Source organism: Chelonoidis abingdonii, chromosome 16 (genome assembly GCF_003597395.2).
Source record: "Chelonoidis abingdonii isolate Lonesome George chromosome 16, CheloAbing_2.0, whole genome shotgun sequence".
In the NCBI taxonomy this organism is placed as follows: domain Eukaryota; kingdom Metazoa; phylum Chordata; order Testudines; family Testudinidae; genus Chelonoidis; species Chelonoidis abingdonii.
In genome coordinates, this window is record NC_133784.1 from 26,880,160 (window position 1) to 26,900,804 (window position 20,645).

The window sequence follows — 20,645 nt, forward strand, 5'->3', positions numbered from 1 at the left end:
ACTCTATGAAAACATTTAGGGCGAAGTCTTGGCTCCATTGAAGTCAGCGGTAAAACTCCCTTTGAGATCAATGGAGTCAGAATTTCACCCTTCAAATTCTCCTCACTTCCTACCTAATAGCACCTTGCTATGGCAATGGGTGGGTGGAGTGGGAAGGTGAAAACTTTAATATTTCAACAGAGTTGCCTCTTGCCATTCAACCATTATTCACACGCAAAGCATCACAGCTGGAAATCCTGAGTTCCTCCCTCGCCTTGCAGCTGGTGTAGGTGGTATGTCAGACAGAGGAGAATAGCAGCTTGGTGACAGTAGGATTTAGGGATTTCATCCTGCTCCCATTCAAGTCCATGGAAAAACTTCTATTAACTCTAATGGTGAGGATCAAGCCCTAAACTACTAAGCTGGTGGGTAGGACATAGCATGATGAGAAATAAGACCAGTAGCACCTCTCAAGAATGAGCATTAGCTGTAATTTTTTAAATGAAAAGTAAGTTGTCTATTTACTCCTTTACTCAGTGTGATCCCCTACCATTTGGGTGTTAAAAACTTGTGCTGGCTGTGGTGTTCAATACATGGACTGCAGATTTGTCCATTTTAATCTGTCCCCCCCACCCCTTGTTTAAAAGGCAGTTTGCTAAAACACTGGTGTCCTTACTTTGTCTTTTTTCTAAGAATGCTTCAGCATCATTAACTTTCACCAAAGACCAGGACCTTTAGATCACACTCAAACGTAGATAGAAGTGCAGTATTCCCATAATACTATGCTGCAGTATCGGAGTCAAAGCAATGGGATGTCAGCTCAATTCATGGTGTGTAGTTTACAACACTTACTTACAACACACAGGCACACACAGAATGTGTCATCTATAGGGCAAGGTGCCCTGGCAGTCTAAGAAAACAGCTATCACAACTAACTCATTCAGTTACCCTTGCAATGGAAGTCCAGAAACTTCTAAATGTATATAAGCCCTGTTAAAAAGTTCTGTGGGAAAAAGAGCTTTTGATTAGTTACTCATATAAAAGGTTTTAGCATAACTGCCTAGGGCTGGTGTAGATTTAGACGGAATGTTCTATGCAAGATAACTATCAAGAGGCTACTGCTCATGTTAGTAAACAAATGCAGAATTTTATTGGTATTGAAACCTAAAATGTCATCAAAGCCAAATCCACAAATACTCTCAGAACAAACAAGTTGATACAGATACAATAAAATACGTAGAACATTAAAATACATAGAACAAGAATATACGTGATGATGAAAAAGTAAATGTGAACAAAATATACTTTTAGCAACAAACATAGTAAACAAAGAAAAATTTAAAATAATCCAGGGTAGCAGATGTATATTTAGATTTATTATTTCATTAAAATGTAGAAATCTGGAAAGTTTTCCCTTTTCAAATAGTTTTGTACAGGTAATTCATTTGTGTGTGTGTAGCATGTGTGTGTGTAGCATGAATGCGGAGTGTAGGGCCAGGTTGAAGAACTGCTTTCTTTGAGCTGAACGAGCCTGTGCAAGGCAAGAAATCTAGTTTGGGAAAAATTTGTATTGCTGTGCAAAGGTTCTAGATGGACGTTTTTATTGAATTTGGCCCGGAGGACTTTGTTAGCATTCAAACAAACCAACAGCAATGCAATAGAATGTTTAAAGGGACACTGAACTTCAACTTTAGTAAATTTTAAATTGAAGGTGGTATTATTAGCATGGGGGAAAATGTGTTTGCGATATGTTCTTTTTACATTGGCAGTGCTCCTTTAACTGGTCAGCCGTTTAGCACAAAACTGGATTTCACCTATCCACACAAATCCACCACTATGAAACATTCATGGCAAGCTCTCTGTTTTTTTTCAAATCCCACAATTTGCTTTCCCATTTCTAGGCTTCGGGAAAAAAATCCATATTGTATACTGAATAAATTAATACCTTGAGAGCTCAGCTCTCTGTCTCTCTCTATGACTATTGGTTTGTCAGCTTCTGGCAAAGCTTTTTCCTTGGGTATCTGGAAACAAACGGGCTGATTGGACTGAGATCGTCCTCTTGGTATCGGGATTGTTGTCATTGTGGTTAGGTTATTTCTAGTAATATTGTTTAGATAGCTCAATAAAATATATTATAGATTGTTAAAAGTATGAAATGCTACTGGTTTCAATTACTGTGATTTACCTAGAAGCAGGAATAGGCACTGAAGAATTTAAATAAAAACTGTATGTTCATATAGATACAATTCTTTTGGTCTGATTGCAGTGTCATGATTGGGGGCTGATTTTTATCCCCTATCTCAATGTATAAATGCTGGGAGTAGGTTTTAGATGTATTAAAAGAGCTGGTTTGAGAAAAAGATCTGGATTTTAAGAAGAGAAAAGGAAATATTTGAATAAGAAGTGATTTGTTATATATTTTTCATATTTTCTCATTATTTACTAGGCAGGAAACATCTGGAAAAGCTAAATGTAATGGTGTGTTCTGAGGCTAAAATGATTCATTACAAATCTAGATAGTAACTACAATTGTTGTGGGGGATTTTCTGACACCATCAGCAGCAGAATTGTTGATTGTTCAGTTAGTATGTTACCATTTCTGAGTGTGCTGAGCATGTATAGCACAAGGATCTAGTCTGTGAAAATCCTACCAATCTCTGTTGCACTTCCCATGAATTCACACTTTTAGGGAAGGGCAAAGTTCCCCATGCTTTTGTGTTGCCCCCAACTCTTTGGAATTCTGACTCACTTGCTCAGCGTGCTCCTCCCAGCCACTACTGCTATCTGAATCTCAGCTCACAAATAAAATCTTTCTTCCCATTTGATCTTACGATAGCTCCACTTTTTAAAGTGGTTTCTGGCAATATGTACTACAAGGCATTTATATAAAGAATTGAAATGGACTGTACTGTAATCTTACTGTAATTCACTTTAGATATCATTTTAAAGCAATCTTAGCTTCTCAGATGCAGTCTAGCAACAGCTGCTGTGCAAACTTCTCTATTTGCTCTGGAGCAGAAGTGAAATGTTCTTTTCAATAATAGTTCGATATATTGGTTGATTTTGGCCAAAGCAGTGCAGATATGTCATTTAATAAGGCAGTCACTTGTAGAAGCAGGTTGTTCTGGAATACAGATTTTTACATTGATACTGTGTGCAAGGATTCTTAAGATAAAATGAGGATGTGATGGTTAAGGACAGCGACTGTTCTTCTAGCTTTAAATTATGCTTCCTGTATGCACCGACTTCTGAAGCTTAGCTTTTCTTTGGAGTACATTGTCAGTTTTACCTCAAGTAGGGGAAACAAATTATGATTTTGTCCCACGTACTGATCAGCAGCTGGCTAGGAATTGAGTGCAACAGTAATGGATTGCTATAGTAACTTCAGAATGAAGAGAACTATTTCCCATTTTCATGATGAACTCTTCTGTTAGGTTCACATCTTTGCAGGTTTTCCTGAAGCTATATTTTCATTCAACTCCCCACCTGAGAAGCTTTAATTTATTAAATGTTTTCCCTCGGCATTGAGCTAAATTATCAAAATGTAGGCCTGAAAAGAGAGGCTGCTGGAGTACAATTATGCAAGAAAAAGCTTTTCTCCCCCTTTGGCTATAATGCTGATTAAATCACCCCCCTGGACACATCTGTTCTGTGCATCTGATAATCCAAAATGTTACTAACATTCGGCAGTGTTACTATTATGTTCCTTTCTCCAGCCTACATACTTGCACACATTTTTCAGTGTGTGATTTTTCTGAAGCATTCAAAGATTTGGTGTTTGTATATATCAAAATATCACTTGCTCAGCAGAATTAAGCAGTGGGGTAAAATATGGTTTGCAAGTGAAACATTGAAAAATTGCTGTTGGGGTTAGTTTTTGGCTGGCTGTTTCAATAAGATATGTTGGAACAGCAAAACTGAACTATTCTTAATCTTGTTCCTGGAGCAGAGATGTGATTTACTATGTGTATCATTATCATTGTCATCATCATTTAATATTAGAGTATGAGTTCTGGAGTAAGTAGTCCTGTGGGCTAAGATCAAACATCAGTAGTTTTAAGCTAGTGGCTCCCAAATTTTTCAGGAAACTATTTGCATTCAGCAGCACCAGCCATTGACCTCTTCTCACAGTTAATTGTCTCTTCCTCACCTTACCTCATAAAACTGGGTCTGTCCTTTATTCTAAGATTTCATGGATCACTGGTTCTTTCTTCTCATTCCAGTGAAACCAGAAAACCAGTTGAGGGTGCTCTTAAATCCTGAAATCTGATTGCATGCCAAGCTTGGTTGTAGATGTGAATGCAGTTATTAGGCAGGATTACAGCACCTGGACTCGGGACAGTGACTGCACCACAACTAAAGGTGGGGCAGAATTTGGGTGGGCTTACCCAAACAAGGACAGCTCTGCTTTGTGGTTGGGAGGCGGGGGAAGAGAGGAAGAAGGTCAGAAACTGCTGCAAAAGGTGCTCTGTGGTCAACTTTGCAGCAATGACTCCTCCCCACCCCCCAGCCCAGGAATATGCATAAAGGTAGGAAACCTGGGTGGGGCAAGTCTTTATATGAAAGCAGGAAGGCAAGGAAAATGTAACTGTTTCATGGCTGTGTGCTGCTTGCAGCTCATGTGCCTATACTTTTGCTGGAAAGGGGACCGGCACAGGCAGGGAAGCCCCAAAGGAGCCCATGGCCTGAAAGGAAACCCAAGACAGACAGTATTGCAGCAGGGGTAAAGGGGCTCACAAGTATGTGGACTGCTACTGCCCGTGATGTGTTTAATAACCCACAGCAGCCTCATGGACTAAGGGAGGCAAATGATCATAGGAAAGTGTCCACGCACTCAGACGAGCAGGCTGTGTGCATTAATGGGGTGGTCAGCTAAGATGTGCAGTAAATGATCAGTAATGTTAAGTTTTCTCCACAGCATTACGATGCTTCAAAGGGTGCACAGTCACCTAAAAAAAACAGGATGTTTTCTTCCACCGTCCCTTGTGTTCGGGGGTAATGCTGATCCCGGGGGTGAGTGTAATAACCACACAGAGATTGAGGAAATGGGCGACAGAGGTGGTATCTGGCTTCCAGCCTGGCAAAGGGTGGCAGTTGCAGGGGCCACAGCCAGGTGCAGGGACCATGCTGAACTCGTCATTCAGTGAGTTCACCTAAGGGAAACAGGAGTCAGCCAATTGAGTTATTAAATACTCTGGGCCCAGGAGTGGAAGGTTGAGAAGCCTGGGCAGACCCACTTGGGGGTGGCACCTTCAGTGGGGATCACTGATGGTATTACACAGCTGCTGCAAGCTAATTTGCATTTACAACAGCAGCTTCAGGCAGCTAGATGTGAGGGGTCTGCACAAGGTGACAGGGTAGGCCCAGCATAGGCTCAAGTTTCAGCAGCAGGACAAGGAAGGGGCACACAGCAACTCATTGGCCATCAGGGCATGTAACTGCAAGGGACAGGGTAGACGCTCCCGAGGGGCCTCTGGGGGAGCAGAGCTCTGCAGTACAGGTTATGCCAGGGTAGCTTACCCAATGGGAGTTCCACCTACTCAGTGCAACTAAATATAGAATCCTCACAGGCAATTTGTGCATGTAATATCCCTATGGCACAGAAAGGTGTTCACAGACAGTAAACATGGACAAGGCAAGCAAAACAGCGAACTGCCCAAGAGGCCCAGGGAGCCTAGAACATGAAAAAAATTGAGAGGCTGCCCTCGTCGTCTAGGCGGGTGTTATGGTACAGGCCTACCAAGACAGCAGCCCGGCCTATGTTAATTATAGGACTATAATTAGGCTGCCACCCAATATGTTTGGGGGTATGTCATAAGAAGGTTCCATTAAGTGCAGCAGCACAAACTGGAATAAGATGGCATCACACACTTTGGTTCAAGGGCATAACACCAAGGGCAGCAGGGGTTTGTTCATACCGCAACAAGCCCGAAAAGGGCTCCAGGCATGTAATAGTATTTGCTGGACATTTAATAATGGTGGTTGTTTAAGACACCTACCACTGGGAATTTTATTTTGACAAGACTATGCCCAGGGGCTGTTCAGAATCCTGTGCAGCTTTTCAGAAATTGTTGCATAATTTTTGTTCGCAGGATGAGCTGGATCAAATGAGTGTTTTCACCTGTTGGACACATTTCAGGCACTGGCTAATTAGTTCGGGAAAGCCCTAGCGAAGGACAAGACAGAAGGCCCCTTTCACGACATTAACCTACCTGGGCTTTGAGCTGAACTTTGCTTGCAGGGTTGTTGCCCCAGGGCGGGCTTTTTGTGCCCGGCTGGCAGCGGCAAAGGCTGGCATAGCCAGACCACACAGTTACATTCGAGTCACTACACAGATATAGTAAGACTTGTGGGTGTGGAAAAGTTTTCTAAGTCAATTAAGGGGGTATCATTGTGGAGGTACAAATGGTTATTAATTTGGGTCTAATATACCGGTGTGCTGTTGGCGTGAGAACATGGCAGCAGTACAGGTTATCAATTGCCAAACTTCCAGATCGCACAGGATTGGAATGTTGTTAAGGGCATTTGTTCTCCAGTGCTTAACTTCAACATCTGTTTTTTCTTCCAAGCACGTGCTGGGCATGGATAATGACATAGCAGACGCCTTGTCTCATTTCCAGTTTGCTGCAGGCTCTCTGCAACCTCAGAATGTCATGTGGCTGGCATAATGCAGATTTTTATTTATTTATTTATTTTGGCTCCAGCTTACAAGTTTATTTTGTTTTCTTTTAAGGAATCTTGACAATACAAGGCTCCAGAAAATGGGTCGCCTATGCGGCCCTCCGTTAAGGGCAATTGCTGCAGTATCAGGTCAAGGACAATGCAGCTGCCGGTGTCCCTTGACAATCACACATGCGACAATGGGTTCTTTCTCCCCAGTAGAGCTGCTAGCCAAGAGGCTATTTGCGGATGTCTGGGAACCCGGTGGGGTTGGGGGGAAGGCAGCCAAGCAAATGGCGGGTACCTCCTTGTGGCGGATGTTCAATGCAGGTACTCCATAGGGAGGGCAGCCAGTGACCAGATAAATGACCCAGTAAAGGACTTAAAAGGAGGTACTGGATAAAGAAACAGAACGGGGGAGTGGGGTTGGGGATTCCCATGACCAGTACGGCAGGGAGTCAACTCCACCCCCATTCTCATAGCCCTCCTTAAGCCTCTTGCGAGGCTGGTGGATGGTAAGGTCCAAACCATGGGTCAGCTGGGGGACCTGGATGGAAACAAAGGGGGGCTGATGGAAGCCCTGGAGAATTGCTTTGAATAAGTGTGGATTTGCCTGCACTGTACACTACACTGCCAGGTAGTCCCAAACAGCTATATAATAAAGTTGCGGCCTGATTAAAACCCAGAACAAGTCTCCTGTCATTGTGGTATACCCAGACAATGACTCTCCCAAGTTCTGTCATTTGTTGATTCCTTTTTAAGTATGGTGGGGACAGCCACCTGATCTAATGGCAGAAGCAACGTCATGCTAGAAGGGGAATATGTAGTTCACCAGTGTTTGAGAAATGCTATCATCATAGGTCATGGTCTGGAATAGTCATAGATTTGTTGTTTTGTCAATTTTGGCTGTAAAATGTTATTTTCCAATAGCTCTGTTTACTCCTCAATTCAGTTTCATTAATGGCGCTGAAGGTAAGTTTAAGATCACCACCACTAAGAGGCTGCATACAGTGTGTGTTCAAACAATACCTCAGAATGGAAAATAAAACGATCACTGAGATCAGTGGGCATGTCTGGAACAGAAATCCATGGGAAAGTAGGGGAATGTGAAGATTGTTGGATGCAGTAACTTTGAATATCATAGTATTATTCTAATACATAGAATATTTGAATATTTGTTGATAGAGGGGCCAACTTGGCTTCAACCAAAGACTTTGGCAAAACATCCTTTGACTTCCAGGAGAGCATGCTTCAAGGCAGACCGCCAACTGCGGTGCTGTATTATCACGGTGCTGAAATCAACTTAGACTACATCTGTACTGCAAGCGAGGGGTGCTCATTACTCATACAGACTCATGCCAGCTCTCATCAGAGTTAGTGCACTAAAAATCAAAGGATAGACGTGGTAGCATGGGCGGTAGCAGCAATAGCATGGGCTAGTCATACTGAGTATGTACCCATGGGGTTTAGGCACCTAGCCTGTGCACCACTGCCCGTGCTACTGTGGCTACACTACTATTTTTAGCATGCTAGCTCAGATGACAGCTATCACAAGTGTGTCTACTTTACTAGGGAATCAGACACCTAGCTCATAGTGTAGACGTAGCCTTAGGCGTATTAAAAAATAATTATGCTTACAAGGTATGCGGTTCTTACCCCTTGTCTGTTCCTGCCTGACTTTCTCCTCCCTCCATCACCATGGAATTCTCTACATCCCAAACTACAACCTCTCACTACTATAAATTTTTCAGCCATCCCAGACAAAGAGCAGTGGATGAGCATTTCTGAATGCGTTAAACAATTGGTCAGTTCTCAATAGCTGACTTGTGCTTTTCCTTAACTGGCTAGATGGAGTCATTCTTGAGCAGCTTTTCCTTATCCCCTGCCCTGCCAAAAAAAAAATCATTTTCTGGGGCTGAGTGCACTGCTATACCAGTGATTCCAGTCTTTTTTGACTTTCTCTTAACCACTTTAAAATGTCTCAGTTAGGACATCCCATTCCAATATCTTTTCTTGCCTTTACATTTTGAAACAAAAAATAGTTGACTGTGAACAAGTGCCACTGAAGGGATTAATAAGAGAATCACTTTACTTGGAATTCTGTTATCTCCTTCATGAAAATGAAAGATTAGTAATAAGGTTGCTCCAAGACCAAGTTGCTAAAATAAGTGGGATTTTGTGTCATACTCCTCACCAAGGTAGTGTAGGATCCTTGTCGCAAAGCTGCACCATAGGGTTGTTTCTTTTGGGGCAACTGTAGAAGTATTGAAAAATATATCATGTTTATTAAAAGAAGGAATATTGGGAGCATCTGAGATGCTCACTTCCTCTTATGTGTTTCTGAAGCTGCATGGGCCCTGATTTGTCCCCCACCTCTCTTCCTCTATTAACTTGAAATATCAGCATGCCCTGTTTTTGGTTCAGCTTGCTTACATCATTTCACTTTCATTTCATTTAAATTATGCAGCAGTTTTTGTTCAAGAAAATGCCACTGAATGCACTCAGTACTAGCAAAAGTGTTTTAAGGTTAGTGCTTAATTAAAAAAAAAAAAGCTTGACATTGACAAGGAAAGAGTATTGAACATAGACCTTCTTTTACATGTAACTTTTATAATGTGTCTGGGTCTAAAACCTGATAGGAGTAATTTTGTTTTTTCATAGTGCTGTATGTTGGTGTGTGTGAGAGAGAATTAAAAATATATATCTAAATTATAAGACTAAATTATAACTTTTGGGAAGGTGGTATTAATTCATTGTCATTACAACTTGGTATAACTTTAAAACAGTTTCTTTATTTTTCTCCCCAGATTGCAGGCAGTCAATGAGGGAAGATGAAGGGATTGTGACTATGAATAGGAGAGGTGCTATCAAGCAAGCCAAAATCCATTACATCAAAAATCATGAGTTTATTGCCACCTTCTTTGGACAGCTCACATTTTGCTCTGTCTGTAAAGACTTCGTCTGGTAAGAAGGAAACAATATATGTAAGCTCAGGTTTTATTCTTGGGAGTTAAATGATTAAAAAACAACTAGCTTCAGATATACTCTGTAGCCCTTGATGTTACATGTCATGTATCACATTGGATGAGAACAATATATTATGTTATGTAGTACTGTAGCACTTAGAAGCCCAACTCATACATTTTCCCCACATTATGCCATGGTAATAATTTAAGGATGGATCCTGAGCCCACTGAAGTAATTGGCAAAACTTCCATCAACTTCAGTGGGAGCAAAATCTGGCCCTTAACTGGCAAAACCTTCTCAAAGGAATATTGTCTGATAATTGCCTTGGGTATAAGGCAGTGATGTTCAAACCTTTTATGGAAGGGTTGGGGGAATTGATAAAAAAGTTTTCGTAGAGAGGAAGAAGTAGGAATCCTTTGACATGCTGCATTGAGACACATTTATGATAACAGGACCTAGACTGATAGAATCAGCATAAATATTGTGATTTAAACCTTGAATCTCGAGCATGTGAAAGCAACTAAAAAATCTGTTTTGAACAAGACAAATATCTAGAGCTACACTTTCTGCCTTTGTGATTTTCTTTTCATATTGTTTGTTTTTCAGGGGACTTAACAAGCAGGGATACAAATGTAGACGTGAGTTGACTGTATGCATTTTGTAACTATGACAAACTTTTTAATATTACTCTGTAGATGGGTATATGTAACATGGATAATATACTGTGTAAACATTTATTACACAAAGTGCATAATCACTTTCTCAATGATACGGATGTTAATAATAAAGTGTTAAGTGCTGACATAGGGCCCTGTAGTTCAGTGTCAAATGACTGACCCTTCCATCATTGAGCCTTGAGTAATGAGGTTAATGGGCCAAATTCTCTGCTGGTGTAAATGGGTGAAATGTCATTGAAGACAACAGCTGCACCCACTTACAACATCAAAAAATTGTGTCCAGTAATTCCATTTTGGTGTTTAGTAAATATTGGAACATATGGGAAATCTTCTAAATAGAGTTTAAGAATTGCAGTTTTTCCAACCAGAAGGAAACCCTTGATTCATTTCTTATGTAGTTAGTGATAGCAGTACCTTTCAGTCAAAGTAGATCTTGATGTATCTTGTAGGGTAGCATCAGCCGATGCCAAAGTACTTTTTGTTTCCAGAATTTGCAAATGTAGTAATGTTTTCACACACACACACCTCACCCTCAAATGCTGGTGGCATCACCTACGGGAGAGACTGGTGTTTCAGAAATAAAGACATATGATCCTAAACTAGAGATGATAATCTCCTACAGATATCTCTCTTGCTTACAGAGAGAGGCACTTTCACTTGAGAAATATGGATTAACACTTGTAGATTTTAGAGAATGCATATTTCGTATTAGACTTTTCCAAAGAGGAGCACCTAATCCTCTGTATCCATTAACTGATGGGTTATTTTCCTTTTCATTTCTCTCTCGAAGAATGCAATGCTGCTATTCATAAGAAATGTATTGATAAAATCATTGGGAGATGTACTGGTACTGCAGCCAACAGCAGAGACACAATGGTAAGACATGAAAACATTTCTTTAAGAATGTATGATTGTAAATGTGGCAAGACTCTGATGGAAACAGCAAGATCCACTTGGGAAGTACTTTGCTGCATAACAATGGCTGTTTACTGCCTCCTTTAGATACTAGACATTTTATGGAGATGGAGCAGATGAAACTCTGGAGAAGGCAGAGCAGTTACAATCCCTTGACAGAAACCTTTTTTCCCCTCAAGATTTAATTCTTTAAGAGTTGAATAAATTATGCAGTAACAGATAGGGTTTGGGGAGGTTTTAAAATACAACACAGCTCAAATTTGTTGATCTTAAAGTTTTTGCAGCGTGGCTTATCTCTTCAGGAGTTATGAGGGTCAGGGATTTCAGGACATGCAAGAAACGGGGGTATATTTTCCCGTACTTCATACTTTGTGCTATGTGAATTGTTCCTACTGTATTATCCTGCTGGGCAATACTCTTTGTGATTGTATGTTTTTCACATCCATAATAAAATGTAAATATGTGACACATGAGAGATACTTTTGCTGAGAGGTAGACTAGTGCATTTCAGTGAGTCTGCTTTTGACTGAAACAATTTTAATTTGCCAGTAGGCATCTAGTGTCCCCTTGATAGACACACGTTTCACCCAAACTCAGCATATTAAATTTCTTCAGAGACTGTACACTTAAAGTACTCAGTGCTGGATCATTTGTGAATGTTTTTTAAATGTGATTGAGAGAGTGTGAGAGAGAGAGATTAGCCCCCTAATGTCTGAAAAGGTGATTTATTTGTGTAAATATGCCTTCAGTTTCAGAAGGAGCGGTTCAACATTGATATGCCTCATCGATTTAAAGTTTACAACTACATGAGTCCCACCTTTTGTGATCACTGTGGCAGTCTTCTCTGGGGATTAGTTAAACAAGGATTAAAGTGCGAAGGTACTCTAGGGGCTTCTGTGCTATCTGAGTCTCAGTTTTTATGGAGGATGGGAAAAGAGAATTGCCAGGGCGTTTTCCATAGAAAAACTAATTTGTGGTGAAGTGTGTCCATGTCTCTTGTTTGTGGATGTTCTTGAGTTTGTATGACATCTTGTGATTCACAAAAAGCTCTCTTAAAAACAACACTTGGCTCTGTCAGTTAAAGAGCATTTTGATTATTGCAGTGTTAAAGAGGAGACAAGAGCAAGAAAAATTGTCTCTTTGGTAACAGTAGGGACGAGCAGCCCCCAGATGCAATGCAGTTCAGTATATTTGTCAAACTGTATAGTATCTGAGCACATACTCCCAAACTGACTATGCATTTTCTGAATGTTAACTATAAATCCCTCTCGTCGTCATTCTCCAACCAGAAAGACAAAATATAATTAAATTATTCCTTCTAGTTTGTAAGATAATGGGCCAAAATTACAGCTGAATTAAACAGGCATAACTCCAAATCAGCAAAGCTTTACCGCTCTGTTCCTGTGGTGATTTTGACAACTTCCGTTTTAAATGAGCTGGGTAGTGGGAAGGTAAAATTTGAACTGCAATTTTATTAAAGGCTATAATCAGTTAAAAGAGCAATTTGTTCATACCCAAATCCGAGCTATGAAAATGTTTCTGAACAGAAGTATTGAATAAAAAAAATCTTTTCTGATAGATCTACTGTTTAACAATATTTTGCATGAAGTTCACATTACTGTCCTTTCCTTTCTTTTAGAGTGTGGGATGAATGTGCACCACAAATGTCAAAAGAAAGTGGCAAATCTATGTGGAATCAACCAGAAACTATTGGCAGAAGCTTTAAATCAAGTTAGCCAGGTATGTTGCACTGTTGTTTGTCATTCAGCTAGTTGTATTACCAGCATGGGAAGGAGGTTTTTCCTTTCCATACCATTTTGGTCATTAAGTGAAATATGCTGCTGGGGGGCCTCATTGGAAGGGTATGTCTACACTACAGGATTATTCCGATTTTAAAGAAACTGGTTTTTTAAAACAGATTGTATAAAAGTCGAGTGCACGCGGCCACACTAAGCACATTAATTCGGCGGTGTGCATCCATGTACCGAGGCTAACGTCAATTTCTGGAGCATTGCACTGTGGGTAGCTATCCCATAGTTCCCGCAGTCTCCCCCACCCATTGGAATTCTAGGTTGAGATCACAATGCATGATGGGGCAAAAACAGTGTCGCGGGTGATACTGGGTAAATGTCATCACTCAATCCTTCCTCTGTGAAAGCAATGGCAGACAATCATTTCGCGCCCTTTTTCCCTGGATTGCCCTGGCCGATGCCATAGCATGGCAACCATGGAGCCCATTTAGCCTTTTTTCACTGTCACCGTATGTGTACTGGATGCTGCTGACAGGCGCGGTACTGCTACACAGCAGCATTCATTTGCCTTTGCAAGGTAGCAGAGATGGTTACCAGCCCTATTGCACCATCTGCTGCTTTGGAAATTGGCGATGACGTTTACCAGTCACACTGTACTGTCTGCTGCTGTCATGGGTGCTCCTGGCCAGCCTCAGTGAGGTCGGCCGGGGGTGCATGGACAAAAATGGGAATGACTCCCCAGGTCATGCCTTTCTTCATGTTTTGTCTAAAAATAGAGTCAGTCCTGCCTAGACTATGGGGCAAGTCTACTAGAGAACCACAGAGGCAAATGGCCACTCCAGGTCAGAGCCCCAGAGACCCCACAGAAATGATGAGCTGCATGACATTCTAGGGGGTGCCCCTGCAACAACTCCACCCATTGCTTCCCTCCTCCCACATCCCTCTTGGGCTACCGTGGCAGTTATCCCCCCATTTGTGATGAAGTAATAAAGAATGCAGGAATAAGCAACACTGACTTTTTAGTGAGAGAAAATGAGTGGGAGGAAGCCTCTAACTGCTATGATATTCCAGGCAGGACATCTCCATTACTCATTAAAGGGTGAGGGGGGAGAGGAGCGCAGCCTCCCATTGCTATGATAGTCCAGAATCTCCATTAGACATGAAAGGGAATGAGGGGGGAGAGGAGCTCAGCCTCCAGCTGCTATGATGAGGACGGTTACCAGCCCTATTGCACCATCTGCCAGGACTGAATCTCCAGGAGACAAAGCTTAAAGAAGGGAATGACCAGGAGTCATTCCCATTTTTGCCCAAGCGCCCCAGCCAACCTTACCAAGGCCAGCCAGGAGCACTCATGGGATGATGACGAGGATGGCTATCAGTCATATTGTACCGTACCATCTGCCACCGGGGAGGGGAGGGGAAGAGGTGCTGCTGTTTAGCGCTGCAGCACCCTGTCTACCAGCAGCATCAGTAGACATACAGTAACATTGAAAAGAGGCGAGAAATGATTTTTTTCTTTTTCTTTGATGGGGGCAGTAAATTGATGACATATACCCTGAACCACGGGCGACAATGTTTTCGACCCTTCAGGCACTGGGAGCTCAGCCAAGAATGCAAATGCTTTTCGGAGACTGTAGGAACTGTGGAATAGCTCGAGTCCTCAGTCCCTCCTCCCTCCCTCCATTTGATTCTTTGGCTTTCCATTACGCTTGTCACGCAGCACTGTGTTGAGTCCCTGCTGTGGCCTCTGTCTGTCATAGCCTGGAGATTTTTTCAAACGCTTTGGCATTCCGTCTTCTGGAACAGAGCTCTGATAGAACAGATTTGTCTCCCCATACAGCGATCAGATCCAGTATCTCCCGTACAGTCCATGCTGGAGCTCTTTTTGGATTTGGGACTGCATGGCCACCCGTACTGATCAGCGCTCCACACTGGGCAAACAGGAAATGAAATTCAAAAGTTCGCAGGGCTTTTCCTGTCTACCTGGCCAGTGCATCTGAGTTCAGATGGCTCTCCAGAGCGGTCACAATGGTGCACTGTGGGATAGCTCCCGGAGGCCAATACCATCGAATTGCAGCCACACTAACCCTAATTCGAAATGGCAATACCAATTTGAGCACTACTCCCCTTGTCGGGGAGGAGTACAGATATCGATATTAAGAGCCCTTTATATCAAAATAAAGGGCTTCGTTGTATGGACGGGTGCAGGGTTAATTCGGTTTAACGCTCCTAAATTCGGTATAAACGCGTAGCGTAGACCAGGCCTAAGTGGTGAAATCCCTTTTGAGGTTTTAAAGGGAAACTGCAGGTTTAAAAAAAAACAAAAAAAACCCTTAAGATAATTGAAAACGTTCTACTGAAATATTTTTTTTTAATCCCAACAAGAACAAGGTTTTTTTTCTTTTTTGTTGTATTTAAACATTCTTCTGCAGTGTTTGGTATAAATGGTGAAAAACAAATCAGCTTTTGCAAAATTTTGTTTTTAGTAATCTGTACTTTTTCATGACATGTTGAAAACATAAATGTTATACTCCATGATTTTAGCTTATCAGAGGTTCTGTTTGCTGGAACTAACACTTCCCCAGTATTAACTTCTAGATCTCCTGAGTCTGGTGGTTGCTTCTTTTACAGCTGGATACCACTGGCTTTCATTTACAAGCAGAAAATTGTATACTGGCTGTGAAATAACAGCATAACTGAAAAACATAGAGTCACGTGCTTAATGAAGTGAAGTACATCTCAGAATTCCATCTCAAGCTACCTTTCCTAAGATTTTGTGTGATATTTACTTTTTAAAAAAATGTAGGGCTGATAGAACAATATTTTCACTACATGAAAATCTAAAGAGATTAACTACTAAAGTAAAATTAAACAGTGCACTTACGTAAAGAACAGCAATACGGAAAAGTTGCTTACAACACCAATAACCTAGTGATTCTTTTCTGTGTCTAGGACATAAAGACTCCTCCTGTATATTGCTTAAACTTTAAAGTAATACACACTTTTGTGAAGGCTGTTCCCCCACCAGCATTCTGCCCTGGTTCATGTTTGTCCCTCCCTCTCTATCATTTAAAGCTATGATATTTTGAACCCATAATTTTCAATGGATAGCACTGGCAGAGGTGGTAGAATAGAGTGTTCAAACATTTTTAACACCATTTTTGAATGTTTATTTTCTTACAACATATGACAGTGGACAGTGCGGATGCTATAAAAGGGATTTTAGTAAATAAAATGTGTGTGTTATAATTCTTCAGTTTTCCATTACCAAAGGTTTCTAGACAAAGTAGTAAATACATATTTTGCATGAGTGAGATTTGCTTATAATAAAGGCAAAGCAACAACTAAAACTTCTCAGGTGATACTTACTAATTACTATATGCTAATTACAGTGCAAGAATAACCTCAAATGCCTTCTGCTCCTGTACAGAAATCGACCAGAAGATCTGATTCTGGGTCACTAGAAAATGTTGGTATTTACCAGGATTTTGATAAGAAATCTAAAGCTTTGGGTGGAGATACAACAGGTAAGAAATGAAATTTGTTGAATTTTCTCTTACTTATGCATAGGTAATTACCAGACTGACACACATACTGAAATGTTAATCACAGGCAGTTATTTGCTATTACCATACATTGAAAACAATGTTTTATTATTTTTCTAACAAAAAGGCAGATTTAATATACAAAGATATTTACAGTCTTTGTACAACTCTTGTGACTAACTTATGTTCAGATATGTAATATTTAGAGCTTTGCAAATATCAGCTTGAACATGAAATATCAATAACACATCAATGCTATTTTAATAATTTAGACTTACAATTAATTTAATGCATTCATTTAATTTAAATTATTAAAAATAAGTAATTAATTCATACTTAAAAGGTTGTTGACTGAAACTCCCCCAGAACACTGAAAATATTAGTAAGATTTTATTCCTCGGACACTTCTTTCTTCAAAAACACAGAGAACATTGTGAAACAATGTGATTATTTATAAAGATCAGTGGATTCTTTTGCCCAAGAGTAACCAGAGACGTGTTGAGATAAATGAGAGCAGGCTCAAATTCCTGTAGATTTTGCTATATTCTCATTCTAGCATAATTTCTCTGACAGAATTTGTGAAAGGAACATTAATTGGAGAGGTGCACATGTAAATAGTCAGCATATTGTAATGGAAATCTATACAGTGCATATTCTCAAGACCTTGACTGACTCAAGGAATGTAGAAATCTTTGTGAAATGACAAGCATAGTGTTGATCTGAAAAACTGGAGTCAACTAAAATATATTAGTTGGGACTAAATGGAAGAAGTACTTAAAAAAAAAAACAAAAAATAAAACAAAACCCACAAACACTAATTCCATGTGTGCAGTTCTGTTAAAAAATGAAGAGAAGGGGATGTCATTTTTGTAACACACTTAATATAATCTTGCTGTCAGAGTTGTATCAGTCCTCTCAACGTAATTCTTATTCTACTAATGTGATAATTAAAATATTTTTAGAGAGTGAGAACAGATAGGGAAATCCTCAATAACACAGATCAGGTATTGGAGTTAAAATTCAAAAGGACTTATACCAATGTGGATGGTCCCATGAAATCTGATAGAAGCTACTATGTATTGAGCTGATTTTATTGAATTGCTTGGTAAATGATCACTCTTTTTCCAATTTGCCATACTAATGTCTGGCAAGAAAGGCCTTAAAGTATAGTAAGGGCATATTGGACCAAATTCTTTCCTGCAGTACAGACACTTTGTGACACGCTGCCAGTGCAAAGCAGCTCTAAAGCTGGCACAGCCCTCAGTGGGAAAATCAATTTACATATGAGGATCCTCTGGCGGAGTAACAGCTCCTGTGCTTATACCCCTATGCAACCATGTTTGAGTACATGGCTGGTAAAAAGGGGTGTATCCAAGATTTCCCTGCTTCACGGCAGTCCATAGCTGTTACAATGGCCCATTGCCATCCCACATAAATTAGAGAAGTTTAGTCCCCTAGTGTAAGTAAGCAGGCTGCAATGTGGTGCACAACACACCTAGGATCAGAGCAGATAGTTTAAAGCAACCTTTAACAAATACCCTCCCCCTAAACAAGGTTACGCCTTGCATTCTTTGGGCAAAGCAGATACTCAGGGCCTTTGAGCATAATATGAGTTTAGTAATCCAAGATTTGAGTTTAGTAAAATCCCAGATTTAGACCCCAAATTTTAACTTCATTTGAACGATTTAGCTTCTTTGAAAGGTCCTCATGTTTTATAGTCACCAGCATCAGGAGCAGATTTGATAACTATTGGCATTTTAGACTTGAAAGTCAGAAATTATAGGAATCTCTGTTATGAAAAGCGCCATGCAGAATTTCAAAATCATGGTTTGCATTAGCAGATAACAGCGAGTATGATAAGCTCTGGGAGGGAAGTACACCAATACCAGCTTCACGAACCAGGAGAAAATTCACCATAGACAGCTTTGTCTTTCACAAAGTACTAGGGAAAGGAAGCTTTGGAAAGGTGAGTAACAAGTGGGAGGCGCTTAAGTTGATTTGCCTTTTATTCTCAAGTGTTATGGGCTAATTTCACTTAAGTAAACAATCTTCATTTTGTGGGGAGAGAATTTGATTAATCCTTTGTTGTGAAACTGTTACAGCTAATGGAATGGAATGGAATGGATTAAAAATCCCAACACCTGTAAAATCGCAACTGACCAAGAGCAGTGTTGGGACTCAAAAAAGGATCTACAATGTACTACCTGCTGTCCCTTTGTTTCTTGATTTCTTCCTTTAATACCCAAAAGATACATAAGCCTTTGTGCTCTACAATATAAAATAATACAGAGCACCCCAGTGCAGTGGCACCACTATGAGTTGAATTGGACAGAAGCAGGGTTGCTGCAGAGCAAGAGTGACTCCATGTCCTCTGTCTATCATGGAGCTGAGTTCTATGCGAGCCCTGCATAGGTCAATAAGGAGGGGAATTTTGGATGTGACTGTTAGTTGGGTTATTTCACAGCAATGAAATATCTCAAAGGGATGAATAGGGTTCATGTTCGTTCTTCTAGTCCATGAGCTCAAGTGATAGCAACAGAGGAACTGCACAGATGTCTAACATTTTGCCACCTGTTTGGGCTGGTAACCACAATTTCTGTGATGCACCCCATCATAAAATCCATTAGCTTTGCCTTTGGGCTGAGGGGCTATAGAGGGGTGGTGTGAATCTCCCTATTTTTTAATAATTTTTTTGTAGTGCTATGCAACCTTCTTTAAATGCCTTGTCCTAAAATTCTCCTCTGCTGATTAGCACTATTAGCTAAATCAACTTTTCTTACGTATGCCCTGAAGTCTTCCTGTGTTTGCAGGTTCTGCTTGCTGAACTGAAAGGGAAGAATGAATTCTTTGCTATTAAAGCCCTGAAAAAGGATGTGGTGCTTATCGATGATGACGTGGAATGTACCATGGTGGAAAAGCGGGTCCTAGCTCTTGCATGGGAAAACCCATTTCTTACTCACCTCTACTGCACATTTCAAACTAAGGTATACTATGGATTTAACTTTTGCCTTTATGAGAATACTGGTATCAATAACAAAGCAAAATGGATTAGTGAACAGATACAATCTGTTTCTCTGCATGAGTGAAATATGTTTTAATTGACTGAAGGTATTGGCCCTGATTCTTCCCTGCCTTGCACTTTAGGTAGTAGTTTGTGCAAAGTGGGTGTAAAATAACACTAGGTCAGACTGGCAAAGTACAGCATTTACAAAGTCTACAGCCAAAGAGAAGAGTTTTAATTTAAACATTTGCTTCAATTACTGGTTTCATCCACAATCTAAAATGACGACTCACATAAGTTAAGGGAAGCACAAATGGAAGATTCATTAAAATGTACATTCATATCCAACCTGTAAACACATGAACTCTGAAAATAAGATACATAGGATATCATTGAGCTAATGAAATCAGTAGCAATGGGACTCTTTGATTTTTGTGGGGGTGTGAGCAGGAGGGAAAAGCTTGAGAGTGCTGGGAAAGTCAAAGACCATTCCGTAAAAGCCATTTGCCAACTTCCTCTCTCCCTCACCAGTTCTTATTCCTTTTCTTGGTCAGAGAGAAGCAGCACCTCCATGCTGAGTCACAATTGCATAAGCAAGTTAATTTTGTGTTCTCTCCTGCTTTGTAAATAGGATCATCTGTTTTTTGTTATGGAGTTCTTGAATGGAGGAGACCTGATGTTCCACATACAGGATAAGGGCCGCTTTGATCTCTATAGAGCAACGTAAGTCCCAAATAAGTGAGCTACCTTGCTACTTTTCTTGAGAGTTTTTAAAATAAGCTTTAAACAAAAAAATGCATCTTGAACAAGCTGTGCTGAGAGAACTGTTCATGTTTGTTTGTTTTTTGTTGTTTTTTTTTAACTACCTACAGTTCTAAAGCAGGGATCGGCAATCTCTGGCACACGGCTTGCCAGGGTAAGCACCCTGGCGGGCTGGGCCGGTTTGTTTACCTGCAGCATCCGCAGGTTCAGCCAATCCCAGCTCCCACTCGCCGCAGTTCATTGCTCCAGGCCAACGGGGGCTGCAGTAAGTGGTGTGGCAAACTGCAGCCTGTGGGAGCCGTGATCAGCCGAATCTGCAGACGCAGCAGGTAAACAACCCGGCCTGCCAGGGTGCTTACCCTGGTGAGCCGCGTGCCAAAGGTTGCCG

General features: G+C 40.7%; 1 protein-coding gene across 2 annotated transcripts in view; it reads left to right on the top strand.

Annotated features, from left to right (window-relative positions):
- PRKCD (protein kinase C delta) overlaps window positions 1-20,645 on the top strand; it is a 128,574-nt gene that overhangs the window by 93,565 nt on the left and 14,364 nt on the right. Inside the window, exons 5-13 of one of the 2 annotated variants that reach the window (XM_032772903.2) lie at window positions 9,447-9,603; window positions 10,213-10,244; window positions 11,074-11,159; window positions 11,948-12,077; window positions 12,838-12,938; window positions 16,380-16,476; window positions 18,336-18,460; window positions 19,305-19,478; window positions 20,127-20,218. In XM_032772903.2, the coding sequence (XP_032628794.1) occupies window positions 9,447-9,603; window positions 10,213-10,244; window positions 11,074-11,159; window positions 11,948-12,077; window positions 12,838-12,938; window positions 16,380-16,476; window positions 18,336-18,460; window positions 19,305-19,478; window positions 20,127-20,218 (994 nt within the window). Of the gene's footprint in view, window positions 1-9,446; window positions 9,604-10,212; window positions 10,245-11,073; window positions 11,160-11,947; window positions 12,078-12,837; window positions 12,939-16,379; window positions 16,477-18,332; window positions 18,461-19,304; window positions 19,479-20,126; window positions 20,219-20,645 lie in introns of both variants that reach the window. The other variant, XM_075072793.1, reaches the window with a different exon arrangement.